At 31.5% G+C, this 17,908-nt stretch overlaps 1 protein-coding gene across 2 annotated transcripts in view; it reads right to left on the bottom strand.

Moving 5' to 3' along the window:
• LOC124359650 (probable serine incorporator) overlaps window positions 1-17,120 on the bottom strand; it is a 64,568-nt gene extending 47,448 nt beyond the window's left edge. The window contains exons 1-5 of one of the 2 annotated variants that reach the window (XM_046812564.1): window positions 16,821-17,120; window positions 11,327-11,491; window positions 9,583-9,773; window positions 4,115-4,324; window positions 2,297-2,381 (exon numbers count right to left, since the gene is read on the bottom strand). In XM_046812564.1, coding sequence (XP_046668520.1) covers window positions 2,297-2,381; window positions 4,115-4,324; window positions 9,583-9,773; window positions 11,327-11,491; window positions 16,821-16,856 — 687 coding nt within the window. In that variant the 5' untranslated portion in view covers window positions 16,857-17,120. The remainder of the gene's footprint in view (window positions 1-2,296; window positions 2,382-4,114; window positions 4,325-9,582; window positions 9,774-11,326; window positions 11,492-16,820) is intronic. The other variant, XM_046812563.1, reaches the window with a different exon arrangement.
• Window positions 17,121-17,908: the final 788 nt, after the last annotated feature.

The following is a 17,908-nucleotide window of genomic DNA, read 5'->3' as shown; positions in this document are numbered from 1 at the left end:
AAGGGGACAGAGATAACTAATATCAGCAGTGCGAGCCAACACGTACAGAGCAACGGTGGTTGCTGGTGAAGCACAGTGCAACAGTGGTTGCTTATGGAGGGGGAGGGTAAATCATCTCAAGGTCACACAGTAACCGACTTCATGGGATTTAATATCTTTCATTTGAATATCCAGTCGATCAAAAATAAACTAGACATGTTAAATATTTGGATAAATGAACTTAATATAACTATCGACATAATACCAATTAATGAACATTGGCTTGTTGAAGAGGAATTACTTTTATATCCTCCACTAGGTTTTAATTTAGCCAGTAGTTATTGCAGAAAACCTCCCCTTATAAGAGGAGGAAGCAGTGTATATGCCAGGGTAGGGATGGAATTTCAGATAATTAGCTTGGAAAATTATTGTCTTCCTCTTGTGTTTGAAGCTTCAGCAATTTTACTAAAAAAATAAAATTTATTAATTGTAACTATTTATTGCACACCTGATTTCAATGTTAAGACTCTCTTCTGTTTGCTAGATATACTTTTACAATTTTTATCAAAAACATACAAAGTAACCATAGTTTTGTCAGGAGATTTTAACATAAATATAATTAAAAAAATCATTTGAAAAGGAGTCCTTTCTTAATTTATTACGCACTTACAATATGTATTGCTTGAACCTGGAAAAAACAAGAGGAGAGGCATGTTTAGACAACATTATCACTAATATAAATACAGGAAAACTTAAATGTAGAGTAGTAGAACCTCACCTGTCTGACCATGCTGGCATCTTAGCTACTATATAAATACTTATATAAATCTAATCTGACAAACATACAATGTGCTGTAAAAACGAATAACATGTACAAAACAATAAGAGTGATGACGCCTATCACCATTGATAGTTTTAAAAAACTACTTCTTGAAGTAGATTGGACTACGCTTGAGTTTTTTTATACAGTTGACGAGGCATTTTCTTAATTTATTGACTAGTTTATATGAAGAAACATGTTATTTAAAAGAAGTTATAATTAAAAATCCAAAAAGACCAAATATTCAATGGTTTACGTCAAAACTTAAGAATTTTAGAAGCTTTGTTTTAGATTGTTGTGACAATGTAAAAAATAGTAAAGGTACAGAAAGAGAACTTTTGGCTAAATCTGTGTATAAGGAAGCTAGAAAACAGAATAAAACCTTGATTAAGGAAGAAAAGTTATTGGCAAATGAAGATTACATTAAGAGACCCAAAAATAAATGTAAAGCCGCATGGAATATTATCAAAGCTGAAAAAAGCGCAGAATCACAATCACCTGAGTCTCATATTGATTCCAACGTTTTTAATGATTATTTTATAAATGTAGCACTAGATATGAATAAAACTCAAGCACCTGCTGATTTTAGTGTAGCTCTTAACTAGGAAATAATTATGTAAATAGTTGTACTCCAAGAAATACGTTATATTGGAAAGTAATTGTTGTTGAAGATGTCCTAAAATGTGCTTCTTAATTAAACCTATCTATCTGGTAGTGAAGATTACTATGGTTTTTCGAATAAGATTACTAAACAGATTATCAGTGTCATAGCTGAACCACTAACTTATCTATTTAATCAATGTAAATTGAAGGCACATTCCCTCAATGTTTAAAAATAGCAAAAGTAGTTCCTATCTATAAGAAGGGTGATAAAACAAACCCTTCCAGTTATCGTCCCATATCTTTAATACCTATTTTTAGCAAAATATTTGAATACTCCTTTGTTTGAAGGTTATTTTTTTTTTTTTGACGATGGAGGGATTGTGAAGGAAACAGGATTTTTCCGGACATTTGCCATTGTTCAGTGAAACAATTGTTTACTGTTACTGAACAATTTGAATACTGTATCAAAACCTATTACAAAACTTCTTCATGCTAAATGGTCTCTTATGTAAAGAATAGTTTGGGTTTTTACCAGGACTGAATACTACAAAAGCTGTAGAAAGTCTAGTTGGTAATGTTACTCATAATTTTGAATATAAAACAACATCATCTGCAACCTTAATTGATTTGTCTAAAGCCTTCGACAGCATACCTCATGAGTTACTTATAAGTAAACTTTATTGCTATGGTGTGCAAGGTAGTGAGTTGAATCTTATATTGTGTAGTGAAACATCTTTTTAACAAATAAATATTGTTTAAATCTACCCTTCATTTTATTTTTTTCGCTAGCTTTTTTATCTTTACTTAAAGTTTCAAACTTCTTCAAAAATACATTTTAGATAAAATTATTATAGATTAAAAACATAAACAGCACTATTTGTTACTATAACTAACCTGCGTGAAGTATACAAACAGAAGCACTACTCCGGTTATTGCCAGTGCATAGTTCACAAGCATTGAGATCATGAGAGCAGCGTACCTGAAAACCTCATTTGTTTCAAATTTAACTTAATTTATACACAAATATACTGGCTTACTTCTATGAATAATCCTTTGGTGCTGCATTAGCAGTCTAAAAGTTGATACCTTTTACATAAATTTACTGATTATCATATTTACTTTTGTTATGCCACAGAATAATACTTTCATTGTCAAAAGATTGGGAATGTCTTTAGGTAACCATGTTACACAAAGTGAACTATTCAGTTCATGGTTGGTCAATTTAAAAAATCTTAAGTTTTAATTACTCTGTTGAGTTAATTTAAGGGTGCACCCTACTCCAGCACTTCAATAAAAAAAAGAGTTTAGAAATGACTAAACAAGTCCTTACTAATCGGTTGATCCACACAAAACGTGTAGTTAAATTAAAGCCATTGTTTTGACGTATGCTTTCCAATAGTAGTTTTTCCAATTTTAACCTTGTATATAATATAAATCGCATAAAAAATTTACATGTTATTTTTTCTTAGAGAACTTTTCTGGTTTCCGCAATTGGCATATGGAGAAATTTTTTAAATGGCAATCTAACTCTAAAAATAAAGTTAATTTACATTATTTAATAATAGTACAGTATTTGGTTACAGTGTAATGTTTCAAAAACTTATCTATTATATTTTCACACTGTTTGTGGTCCAGACTAGGTTTTGTACAGATAACTCTGCAATCTCTGTTGCACTTTTCCTATCCATGCAAATGTGACACATTTGGGTGTATATTGTATGGATGATTCACTATCTTGTGATATTCTTCACATATGTAGTTTTAATTCCACTCAAAAATTTATTTACTTCCTACGGCAGTTTCACGACGAAAGTAAAGTAATAATGTAAAGCATAGAGAACAATCAAATGAGGAGAAATTTAACTAAAGAGAAATAATATATAATTGGCAATACATCCCTCTGTAGGCCTATCAGCGTAATAATAGTTTTGTGTTTCAATTTTAGTATCGATGAGTAGGACCAAATTTATATAGATAATAGGCTTTAAAAAACATGGAATGAAGTGTGTACAAAGAGACTCTTAAGTCAAATTGTTTTGTAAGTGAACAATGTATAATGTGAAGCTGCACATCATAGTCACATCTGATCCGTGTCAGCAAAAGTAGGTAGTACATGGTAATTTACAATCCCATCCACAGTCACATTACTCTTCCTTTAGCTGATTATTGCCAGTGATTCTCTGTGATTTCCGATGTCACATTCTCATCTCAGATCCATAGTAGGGTACACGCTTAATAAATATTAATATATAATATTAATTAATATAAATATTAATATTTATACACCCCTGTATAAATATTAACCCTTCTAAAAAGCAAACATTACAGTTCATTCATTTCATTGGAACCTTTGTACTTCCATTTTTAATTATAAAGTAGGTATTTGTAGACCTACTCAGCTTGCTAGTTAAAATAGTCTCAGTCCACATTCTTGTAATTTTATTATTTTTACAGTTAAAGTTCTAAATTATTTAAATTAAACACATTTATACTTTACTGATGTAATGTACAAATGTTATTTATAGCTTTGCATTTAGATTTAAAGCTATAAAATTAAAAGCAAAAATACAATTTTATTTACTACTTCTTATAACATTAGAGGATGCTCTATTTAGCTTTAAAATTATAGAACAGTTTTATTTTCACAGAAAGTGGTTCTATGGGCAGTTATACAATTTTTCCAAGTGATACACTTATAAAACATAAACTTACCATTTTCTGGATTCAGTTTCCTCATAGTTTCCAACCCATGATTCAGCCCAAGAATGAGCAAAGTCAATTATAAGAACAAGCTGGATAATGATAAATGCAAAACCACCAGCCATTCCGAAATACATCCAAGTAGGTCCAAAGGAACCTTCTGGAATGAAGAAAGCTCCAATCGTTCCAGCAACGACAAGCAAGTATTTTAAGCCCCAGAATCTGGAAAACATGAATTTATTTTCAATAAATATATCAGGTAATATGTATTTGTATTTTAATGTTTTAATGTAGTATGCATTATTAATACGAAACCAATAACTAGCAATCTCTGTCAGAGAAATTTATTTACTGACTCTTCTTTAATCCATTTGTTTAAAATAATGACTACTTTCAGCGAGTATGGTTCTTACCCTGCAACTGCTTTCCTTGCCAAGTTGTACACTTTATAACAAAATTTACAATACTTCTATAATAAGTTATCATCACTACAAAAATTTAAAAATAAAATTTATACATTAACCATTCATTTTAGGACTAACACTTGGTTAGGCTACATCTAGACTATATTTTTATAAAATAGGATGTGATCAAACTCCTCAAAAAAACATAGATTTTGATATGCTTTTATTTTTAATTGATAACCCAATTTCTAAACTAAGGAATACAGAAGGGCTCACCTGTGATCACTAATTTTGAGACAATCAACACAAAAATTCACAAAAATCAACATTTTACTACCTCAGAATTTTCATATGAACTTCCACAAATTTCCAGGACTGTATGATATAGTGAGGCACCTAAATATTTTGTGAACTACAAGTGCTGAAAACTTTGTCAAAAGATCGCCATTTGATGTATTTTAATGTATTGATGCATATATCATAGACACAAGGTTATTTTTTATAAGCTATAATATTTTGCTCTCTACAGGTTTTTGGTTAAATGCATATTTTTCCAGTTATTCATGAAAAACCGTCTGAAAACGTGTTTTTTTCTGAAAACCGACAATTTTACTCGTGAATAAGTTGAAAAGTATTGATTTTCAGAAAAAAACTTTATGGAACAAAAGTTGTTTAGAATTAGTCAGTTTATCTATTTCCGCACTTATTATCAATGAAAAATTTCTCACCCCCAGGGAAAAAGCAACCCCCGGCACAGAAATAGAGGACAAGTGGACAAGAACCTAAATCCAAATTTTTATGAAAATTGATGCTGTATGGGATAAATACACGAAAAAATGATCATTGACTGGACTAAAACATTCGTGAAGCATAACCAATCCCAGCAATTTGTTAATTATGTCTATTGAAGGTAGTAATAGAAAGGTCCATTTCAATAAAGATTAAATGTCTGTGTTTACAAAACAAAGAAGGCTACAGATTGAATGATGTTGGTAGGACCTAATCTGGTTAGTTTTTTAAAGATAAACTGATGTTAAAGTAACTTGTTTTATAAAATATAACCATACCACTTAATTACATTTTGTATGTTAAACTGAAAAAAGACTTCGTGTTTTATATATTTTGACAATAAATTAAAAAATGTATTTCTTAACCCTGGAACTGGCAAACGCCCGATATCGGGCGTTTTAGTCGCATCCTAGATGGCAGCGCCCGATATCGGGTGTTTTAATATGTCTTTTATTTCTCAATATTACGTACTTAAATCACGATCAAAGAGTATCGGTATTGATACCAATCGAAAGAGGAAGGTTCAATTTATGTAAATAATACACTAATAAATAATTTTATCATTTCGTTACACGTCCATACGTTTTATAATCTCTGGACTGTTTGTTAACATTCTCCAACGTACCGCACTAGTTGCGCACGCAGCGATGAGTCAAATGGTTCATTCGGATATTGTTATTTCGTTAGCTGGATGGTGTTCTGTCTGGTTTATTGTTTGTTTGAGTTCGTTGTAATGATGATTGTGTATATGACACAATAATAGTAAGTTTTTTGTGCGTGTTTACGTAATGGATCGTAATTTCCGCAATCGTTCAAGTGACATTCGAGAACTAGTTGTACGTGAAATAAGCAACGATGAGGATTCCGATTTAGACATTCAATCAGAACATAATTAAAAAAATATATACTTACTTACTGCCGTGGCTCTTGGTACCCAAAGTGGTACTTTGCCTCACCAACACACTGCCTCCAGATCTCTCTATCCATTGCCTCTTCTTCCCTTCTTCCCAGTTTTCTTATGTCTCTTCTGATCTGGTCTCGCCATCTCAACTTGGGCCTTCCTGGTGGTCTTCTGCCCTCCGGATTGTTTACAAGGACGTTCTTGACTAAGGAGTTGTCCTCCTTCCTTAATAAATGGCCAGCCCATCTCATTCTCCTACTTCTCACCTGGCCACTATGTCTGGGTCCATATATAGTTGCCTCAACTCTACATTATGTTTTATCCTCCACTCTCCATCTTCAAGGGTTGGCCCATAGATTTTTCTCAATAATTTGTTCTCAAATACTATCAAACATTTTTCTGTTTTTTTACTTAACACCCAGTTTTCTGAGCCATATAACAGAACTGGTCTTATAATGGTTTTATATATACAGAGTTTGGTTTTGTGTGATAGTAGTCGAGAGCTTAATAGCTTGTGGCATGCTGATACACTTCTGTGTGCTGCATTTATCCTTTGTTGTATTTCCATGTCTTCTTCATTATTATTCGTCAGCATTACTCCCAAATAAGTGAAGTTGTTTACTTTTTCAAATTTGTGCCCTTCTATTTCTATATTATTTTCATTGTTTATTTGGGTTGTTCTCCCACACTCCATTATTTTGGTTTTCTCTTCATTTATGCTTAAACCAACTTTTTGTGTATGGTTTAGGAGTTTTGCGACCAGCACTTTCAGCTCTTCTTTACTCTTCGCTATAATTGCAACATCATCCGCAAAAAAATATATAATAAAAAAAAAGAAAATTAGTATGAACTAATAGTTAAAAGACTGTACAAATCCAAGTGAGCTTTGAAGTTCTTACTTTTGTTGGTTAGTAGCACTTTCGAATGTCTGTATTTACACCACATGTAAAAATAAATACCTTAGAAACTATGTGTGGTTTTATTTTTACTCAGAATTAAATGTTCTTTCTTTTTTGTATTTTGGATTTTGCATATCACTAACAACAATAATTTTACAAATCAAAAACTTTGAACTAACTTTTCTTTTTTCTAAAAAAAGATTTTTCATGAAGAGGTAGAGTAAGGATATTTTTTTTGTTTTAATTATATTATGTGAAAAATGTTCTTGAACAATTGCTGGATAAAAAATATATAATATGACATAGGTACTTTATAGTAAACATGTAATAATAAAATAAATATAAGGCAATGTATGAAGTACTAAAATCACTCTGCCACTGAGAGAAATATGACCGCCAGTTCCAGGGTTAACTAAACTGATTTTAATAAAACCTATTTACAAAAATCGTTTAGTTATTGATGTTTTACATATTTTAAGAACAGTATATTTATTAATGTAAATATTGGTTCTGGAGGCTAGAGTATTAAGGAACTGTAGACTGTTTTTCAATAAGTATTATTGTAATATTCACGGAATACCAATACTATTAATAAGTGCTACAAGAGAAACATTTTAATATAAAAATGATCAGAAAGTTTATTATTTAAGTAAATTGAACACTTCTCTTTCTAGACATTACATTTTGAGCATATTTTAAAGACGTAATAACAAAAACAGTAGCCTGTATTTAAAGACAAAATTTTGAGCACTGCCATCTAGAACATAAGTAAAACGCCCGATAACAGTTTTTGCTAATTACAGCGTTAAGAAATAATTAAGATAAACCTACATTAGTTATAATTAATTCTCTAAATGGACAATATTAATTTAATGGATATTATAGGAATAAAATACAGTGTTTTTCTACAATCCGGCCGTGCACCCCTCTGGCACGTCTAGTAATCCGGCACTCTGTGGGGATCAGAGTGACGAGTGTCAGTTGTTTGTTATCATATCTGTGCATGTCCATGAGATTTCACATAAAAGTAGTCACTGACTCCCATCCTCCTGCCATCATTGCTGCATAAGTAACAGTGATTGATGAATGCGTGTTTGGGTAGTGCATACAATACAAGTTGAAAAAACTGACAAGTGCGATGTCAGGAATACAGAAACATGTAACATTGACAATAGGAAAAACATATGAAAATTTGAAACGCTTATAAAAAGGAGAAAACTTATCTCATTTGTCCAATGAGTATAATGTTGGTCATGCAACAATACATGATATAAAACAGAAAAGGACCAGATTGAGTCGTTCTTTAAGAGTAGAGAGTCATCTGCCGGTGTGAGAAAACTTTGAAATCTCTGAGTTTCCACAAATAGAAGGAGCACTTTATACTTAGTTCATATATGAAAGAAGCAGGCATATGCCTATTTCAGGTGACATTACGGAATAGACTAAGTTCTTTTACCACAAAATTATAAATAAAGATGATTTTCATGTAAGTGTCGGTTGGATTGACAAAAGGCGTTTTGGGATTAGATTTTTAATCTTAATGGGTGAAAAACCCCATGAGATATAGAATCTGTTGACCCCTTTTTTGCTAACTTCAAAAATAAACTACTGATCAAATAGGCCAATAAAAAAAATTCCAGAGCTTATATGCCCTATTGATTATTGACACCTGCTCTGGACATGCCGATGAAGACAATTTTAAGTTTGAGGATGGTCAAATCTGCAAATTATTTTTGCCCCCAAATGCAACTCCATAGCTTCGACCAATGGATCAGAATGTTTTTCAAACTGTTAAAAACAATAACACAAAGAGCCTGTAATGTATCTTGTCAAAAGAGGGAAGGGTTGTTCAAACATTGAAGAACACTAATCTAAAAGAATCAACATGACGAAGATGGACATTTAAATAAATGATGATCCTGACGACCTGACTCAGCTAATGTAGATGCCTGGTTATCTGGAGGGACTGAAGTACAATTCCATATGATGACAGATGACAAAATTTTACCAGACGTATTGGACAGTGCGTGGAGAAGGAGATGGGCACTGAGGGGGATCCTGATTCTGCATCTGTTCTTACACTTGAAGGACTACATGAGAAAGTGTTAAGGCTTTCTTTTTATCCTGCTACCAATATTTAAGTATATTTTGCATTTTATTATGGTATCAGACTTTCTTAATATGTACAATCTAGTACATACTATTTTATATTAAATGTACACAAGTGTTAAAACCGTATGTAGTTTTTTAAAATTTAAATACAGTATGCATATGTGCATTTATCAGTTTTGTTGTTTTACCTTACTTCCACTAATCCATCAATTTCGGTAATCTGGCACTACTGATCTCGATAAACAAATGAATTAGCAAGATCATACTGTAATTATTTTTTTATGGTTTGTTTTACTAATAATATTTTAGTTGTAACTATTACATGCAACTAAAAAAAATATTGTAACGATTTCAATAAACACTTTACTTACTTACCCATTTTGAATACCAGCTCTATGATCTCTGGAAGATTTCACTCCGATCATGAGAAGAGCCATGATGAAGAAGAAAGCAGCAAGTGCAAAGCAGAGACGATAAACTGCAAGATAGCCTACTGCTGACTGACAGTCTACGGTTAACTTGACTGGGACTATCATACTGCCAGTTGAATTGTCACAAAATGGAACCTGTACAATTTATTCTATGCATCATATTTTCCAAAATTTGTTTATAATGAAAAGAAAGTTAAATTAAGAATATTAGAAAAAATAATTAGCCAAATTGGTCCAAACATTCCCGAGAGCTAGCAATTTACTTCTCAAATTACAGCACAGTGACCTCATTCCTTTAAGTTTAGAAGACCTTATTACAGCCACATTTTTCATAGTCATTTAAGCTACGGTATAACACTCTAGAAAGGAAGTAGAGAATCTGAGCTTCTGTATGGCAGAAGAAAGCATTAAAAGTTAATAAAACATGTACGTGGTAGAAACCTCTTTAAGAATTAAAAAAATTTTTTTTACACATAATCATCTGGATATAACATCAGATAAGTTAGCAATTCCAATTTTTTTAAATAGTCTACACACTGTCCTGGTTGAGGCAGTTTTATGATACCAGTTTACACAACTGCTTTTTTAGAAATTCTAGTCAAGACTATCGTAAGCAGTCAAGACGCTACATCCAAAATTACCAAGAACTCAATGCTCTACAATGACCAGATATGCTTCCACATAATCATGTTTAACAAGACGACAATATTGCAAGTGTTACCATTATACTTTTGAGATACATAACGTATTGTACCATTTTTGGCAACTAAGTTTGTTACTTGGCCATCTTTATACTGCACAAACTACTCAAGAAAGGAACTCCACATCATCAGAGTGTTAATCATAGTTTAAAAGTATACCAACAACAATCAAACAAGACTGCAGCCACTGTGTTGCATACTGACTAATCATCATCAGTTCAGTGTGAATTGTATATTAAAAAAGTGGTGATGTCTAAAACAAGGCAACCACCCATTGCACAAAAAATTATGCTAGACTTTAATACAGATGTGACCCAACTGGTCAGCTGGGGAGGCCTTGTATGTGAGAAATAGGAAAATATGACTTTCAACACAACACTAGAGATTCCAGTTGTGTTGTAGCATAATATATTTATTTAACAGAAGAATTACTCAAGCTTCATACCAAGTGTGAATTTACAATATTGCCAGCTAGTCGATAATTAATACAGTAAAACCCTGCTTAACCAAAATAAAGGAGAGGCAGCCATTTAAGATGAGCAGTTTTGTTTATTAGCTCAATAAAAAAATACAAATACCTAATTAGAATGGGTGTGTAGAATAAATTATAAGTTTTCTATAAGTTACACTTTGTAAATGGTGGCAAGAGTGGGGAAATTACCAATAGCAATGGCATGAGTTGGTGAATCTCTCAAGGACACATTATTTGCCCAGTCAGTCGCTACACCAATGTCTCACACAGATATCCACTCCTGTGCTCAGAGGTGGAGGGTTGGCAAAGTGTTCTGCTATTGAATATAAACAATTTGCTCAGTTACTTATATAAATGTTACAATTTATGGAACCGTTATGGTTGACCCAGCTTTTGGTTGATTCGACTTTGGTTAACCAGGGTTTTATTGTATATATAACTAAGATATCAGCTAAATAGTTTTAAAATTAAGTACAATATATATTAATAGAAAATATTCATCTATTTTGTCTAACCTTTTGTAAAGTTGACTGCAAACCAGGAGCAAGGAAAATGCAAGCTGTTATAGTGCTCACTAGTAACATAATAGCATACATTATCCTGGTTGAAGTAGAGTTGCGACATGACGGGCAAGCAGAGCAACACAATCCACATGCTGCACTCCCACAGCAACACGCCAACTATAAAAACACAAAATCTTCATGAACATCAACTCTCTGTTATCACTTTTTATATTAAGAGAAAGTTATAGGCTTGTACTAAATGAAATACAATAGTACTGACGGCTGCAGTATAATAAGAGGCCAACACCACAATAGAATCATATTTATGATTATCTAAACAGATGGAAACAAAAATGTTTACACAAATTACATTATAAATATTTTAAATTATAATATAATTCAGCTGTTTTAAATCTAAAATATTAATAATTTATTGATAAACAAAAAACTATCTATATTATGTGTATCCATAACATGTAACAAACTAAACAGTTTAATATTTAGTTACATTTTACTGGTTTTAAAAATAATACAGATAAAAATGTGTTACAGCTAGTGACACAACACATATACTAGCGGCCATTAGTCAAATACCAGATAAGTGATTATACTTTGTTTGAATTAATTTGGAACGATATTGTTATTTAATGTTAAAAAGAGCTGATAAACATTAATTGTAAATAAATGTAATTAAAATGTTTTTGTATTTGATAGTTTAAGTATTTCTAATATATAATTTGGTACCCTGATAGGATTGCAGTATTAGCCTCTTACTATACTGCAGCTGTTCTAACTTCTATTTGTATATTTAAATGGTTGATTTAACGAATAATACATTAGTATTCAAATAAAAATGCGGTACTTTGGGATTATACCGACCACACCAGTATGAAGAACACAAAAATATAAATTTATAGAAACAAACATGATAGAACGAAAAAACAACTCTTTAATTACAAAATTACAAACTTAAAACGATTATCAATTGTTAATGGGGTCAGATCATATCTTCAGAACTAATTACTGTACAGATTTGTTTTTAGGCTTAAAATGTTTATAATTAAATTGTTCATTGTGAAAAAATAAATTTAAGTCATTATATAGCAAAAAACAATTTGATTTATCTGTTTATCAAATAAAAAAAAATAAAACAAATTTAAAAAATTGAGTTTGATCTTCAATAACTACCAAAAATAAGAATAAATTATCTGTGGGAAATGGTATTTATTAGTTCTACATATAATTCTCTATAACTGTACAAAATTTGAAAGCCCTGGAATAAAAAAACAAAGTTTGTAAATGAATTAAATTTTTCTGTAACACTGGTTAAAACACACTTTTCAGCATTAGCCTAACATACAAAACCTTACAGGCTACTAAGGATATTATTCGGTACTTTGAGATTATACCGACCACACCATTATGAAGAACACAAAAATATACATTTATAGAAACAAACATGATAGAACGAAAAAACAACTCTTTAATTACAAACTTACAACGATTTCAATGAACTTAGAACGTTATAAAACAATGTAGCTGAGTAACAGAACTAACATTCCATCAATCAACAAGCATTTCCAGGTATTTTGATCGGTATTGTTGTCGCTGTTATCTTATCTGTCTCGAGAATCACGATTAAGGCAGGCCGCGCGGCATCACATGATTATTTAAGTTTTTTGCACGGTACATAATTGCCTTTCCATTACAATTCAATTTATGTTTCTGATCAGCCCCTCTAGAATTATATTTACTGATAGATACTATCTCGAGGGATATTTTTCTTTCGTTGACATCAACGCGAGCTTCGGAAGCACCTTCGGCCGGAGGCACTCGCATTTTGGGTGGCGGAGTTTGATCAAGAATAAAAACAAGTTTTGTGTGTTTTTTTTCAATAAAGAGTTTAGTTTTTGTTTGGTAATGTTTGTTTTTGTTGAATTTTTGTGTTTGGAGAAATGTAGGGGTAAAACACGGAAGTACAACAAAGCAACGCACCAGCTGTACGGGCGGCGAGACTCTGCAATCACGTTATCCACTAGACCGCTCGACTTTGACCTCTGTCTGAGGATGGGGAGGGGTTTGCGATAAGACAATTCCTGTTTTATTGACGAAATATTGTTCTACGCTAATCTAGTAATCAGTAGAAGCAAAATGTCAAATTACGATTCATGTCTGGGTGTGGTTGGTATAATCCCAAAGTACCAAAAATGCAAATATAATTTATACTACGGATATTTATCGCTTCAATATATAATGATTAAACTCTAGAATTAGTACAACACTAGAAGAAAACAGTATTATTTGTATTGATATTTAACCCACTAGTATAGCAAATTATTTACTTTTTAACAAAATATCCAACTGCTCAACATCTGTACAAGCGGATTTCAGTACTGAAAGGGTTAATAGACATTTAAAACTAAAAAATTATTATTTTCTAATTACAACAAACCTTCATTACAACCAAATACAATATTTTTGTATTATTTTCATAAATATTACACTAGGACTAGGTTGATTTCCAGAAATTATTAATTACAGTTTCACATTATGTTCCAAAGTCTTGTTATTGTTATTGGGTAACAATCAAGACTCTAGAAATGTTTAAAACTAAATATGTATTGTACGTTTATTGCATTACATTTAGTTGGTATTTGTGGTGTTGTAAACTATTATTTTTAAAAGTTACACATTTCTGGAGACAGCAGCTTTTAAATTTCAGGTTGCTTTTTTACATAGTCATAGAACTAAAACACATTTTATTGTTGTTGTAGTGTAAAATCCTTTTCTCTCTTTTACATTTATTGTAATTCTCTCCCTATACGTTTAACTTCTATTTTAGGATGAAATTCTGACAGTGTGAAGTGGCAGGGTAGGGTACGATAAGCGGATCCGGTTTTTTATATCGAAGAATATAAACATCGATACCTAATATTCGCATCTCGAATCATAGACTATCAATTGATATAAAAGTATCTATAGCCCTAAATAACAATCATATGTTTTAAATTAAAATATAAGTATATAGGAAAACTCATAAATAAATAAGAAATGACATAGATAATAAACGAACCAGAACGAGATCGATCAAACAGGAAAACTCATAATTATAAGCCACAATTCATTTGGTTTAAGTCATAATTATTGAATTGTTTACAATTATACACACGTAATTATATATTATTATGTGTATTTATAATAATTATTATTATTGTTGGGTAGGGTACGATAAGCGGACTCGGTTTTTTTATATCGAAGAATGTAATCATCGATACCTAATATTCACATCTCAAATCCTAGACTATCAATCGATATAAAAGTATCTATAGTCCTCAATAACAATCATAAGTTTTAAATTTAAATATGAATTTAATATTTACAGTGATCAAACAAATTATTATAATCAAAATATTATGAAAACTGAACACGACCACATATGCTCCTCTCACAGTTACAGTTGTTTCTTTCCCACAAATTTCACATAATGGGTTATTTGGTACGAGTCCAACATGTTGAAGCCACTAAAAACATGTCTTATCATCTTTCAAAGCAATGTTGTGTGGTTTTCTAAAATTGACTGCCATTTTTAATAATAAATGTTACTTATGTAAAATTGAAATTACTGTACGTGTAGGCTATTATTTGAAAGTGTTTACAGCTGTTGATATAGATTTTTTAAGTTAATTGTTCAAAATAATTAATCAGTATCGATTGATTATATAGATGATTGTAATTAAGTAATATCGTTTGCCAATTTCGATATAAAACACCGGGTCCGCTTATCGTACCCTACCCTTATTGTTATATATACACGTAATCGTATACATAATAATAATACGATTACGTGTATTATATGTTTCCAGCTGTTGATATAAATTAATAGTTCAAAATAATTAATCAGTATTGATTGGTTGTATCGAAGGTTATGATTAAGTAGGCAAATATTGTTTGCCAATTTCGATATAAGTAGCACAGTTAGCACATACTCAGTACATCATTGTATGTGCTAAGGAGATTAAAACAAGTTGGTAGTCCAGAAATAATTAAATGTGCATACTACGCTCTCTTTGAAAGCCACCTGAGATATGGTATAGCCATCTGGGGCAGCTCCTCGAAAACTAACACTAACAGGATCATGGTGATGCAAAAGAAAGCAATCCGCATGATGTCAGGATTAGGACCAATAGATTCATGCAGGGAAGCTTTTAAAAACTTAAGGTATTTATTTACAATACCGTGACCATGAAAAATGGACTTTTTTCATGGGTTGGGCATTTATAGCCAAGTGTTATTATCACAGGTGCATATAAACTGGGGGGAAAGTATATCATTGTATTATATTGATGCCTTTCGGGCATTATTGCATTAAAGATGGAAAATAACCGACAAAATTTTGTCGAACAACACTTGGAGGGTTAAGGATCAGGGGCATCACGTGATCTGGGATTCGACTTTTGCAAGCTCGAGTTAATTTTTTTTCTAAAAGAGCAAGCAGTGCGCAGCACTGCGCAGCGGGCAGGCATCGTTGACAGGATTAACGTCATCATTTCAGTAAAATTGCCAGAGGTACTGTCAAAAACAGAGTTTTCAGAGGATTTCAAAAAATCGTAACTCCTTTGATTTTCGTTGCCGACGAATTTTTTCTTCACTATTGTTTTCAGGAAAAATTGTAGTTTTCAGGAAAAAAAAATGAACATACCTTTCCATGGTCACGATTTTGTAAATTGATACCAAACTTAAATATTCTAACAACAGTTGCCCTATTCATATTAGAAGTAACTGTCCATACCAGTCAACAAAACATACCAAGAAGAGGAGATGTACAATCACACAACACAAGAGCAGCAAACAATTACTCACTTCCCTCTCATAGATTGACTCTATTTGAGAAGCAACCGACTTATACGGGTGCCAAATTCCTGAACATACTACCGCCTGAAGTTAAAAATCATACCGCAGACAAACAGCAATTCAGAAGAGAACTAACCAGATGGCTCCAAGAACGTCCCTTCTACTCAATTGAAGAATTTCTTAACTGGAGAACTGATAACTTATTTACACTTACACAACCATCGTAAGCTTTATTACGTGTAAACTTTATGACACCATTCTAATCTTGAAGATTATGAATAAAGAATTTTGTCTATTGTCTATTGTCTATAAAAAAATCGGGTCCACTTTTCGAACCCTACGCAAGTGGCTGAACTAACAATTATCCAATATATATATATATATATATATATATATATATATATATATATATATATATATATATACTATAAAATGGCAGAACCTCTAAATAATTCTTATTTAATTGTAACTTATTGGAATTATTTGTTGCATAACAAACCATAAGATAGTTTCATAATTTGTGTATTTACAAACATTTAAATGAAATTAAACCTATAAAATGATAACTAATTGTGTTATATTTAAAGAACTTACTGTTCTAGGCTTAATAATTACTGAGGACAGATGCTACGACTTTAATATTGCAAAATCTTACCTGTGCACCAGTACAAAGAGCTAATACAGCCCCCATGTTATGTTATTCCAAGATACAGTTCAATAACGTAGTACTACTGCTTTTTAACAATAGAGTTAACAAAAGGTAAAGGACAAAGAATCAATTAATAAAATCCAAACGAACACCTAATTAGTAACCTGAGGTAACAATGATATTTGTTTTCAGTTTTCACCTATAACGAAAATATGACATTTCCAATCCAATAACTAACCACCAATCGGAATGTAAATAGAAAACCTTCACCCAGTCCACAGCCAGATCATGAGATGTACAGTCATACGGCCAATATTTCCTTAACCAAAGACTACGAAACTAGGTTTTTACTAAACACAGTTTGACACTTGTTTTATATTAGACTTTTTCTTTGTACTCTGTGTGTGTGTGTGTGTATATATATATACCTATTATCAAAGTAAGAAAAATCTAGCCAATAGCATGAAAACTGCAAAAATTTTGTAAAATATCTTAAGATATGGAAGGCGTCATTTTAAAAGCATGCAAAATTGATTATTAGGAACGATATATTGTATATCGTTCTCTAACACTCGAGGCGAAATTTTGTAGTTTTCAGTATAAACTTGAACATGGTGCAAAAGAACAAGCCACACATTAGACTGTTATGTAAAAAATCCCCAATTCTTTTTCAGCTAATAATATTATAATGGAGGAAAACTAAGACAATCATTCCGATTCATCCACAAAACAAAATACAGAAGTTGTGATGAAAGCTCTGAAAACAGCGAAGTAGAATTTGTAATTTTCACAAGGCAGAAAACAGAAGTAAGTGTAAATGAAAATACCAATAATGAAAAGAATCAAGCGAGGCAAAAAGGATTGGCTAAATTACGTTCAAAAGAAATTTCAAGACAACGTTCGCAAAGATATAGAGCAGATCGTTTGAACTATGTTAATGTTTCTGAAGGAAGGTAAAAAGAATTGGCTAAATTACGTAAAATGAGAAATTTAAAAATATACTTTTCAATATATATATAAAATCACAGCCCGTTATAACAAGTAGTCACTTCTGTCAATCAGTCCCATGACAGTCTTTTTTATTTTTAAATTTA

This window comes from Homalodisca vitripennis, chromosome 4 (assembly GCF_021130785.1).
Source record: "Homalodisca vitripennis isolate AUS2020 chromosome 4, UT_GWSS_2.1, whole genome shotgun sequence".
Taxonomy (NCBI): Eukaryota; Metazoa; Arthropoda; class Insecta; order Hemiptera; family Cicadellidae; genus Homalodisca; species Homalodisca vitripennis.
This window is presented reverse-complemented; position numbering and strand designations above follow the sequence as displayed.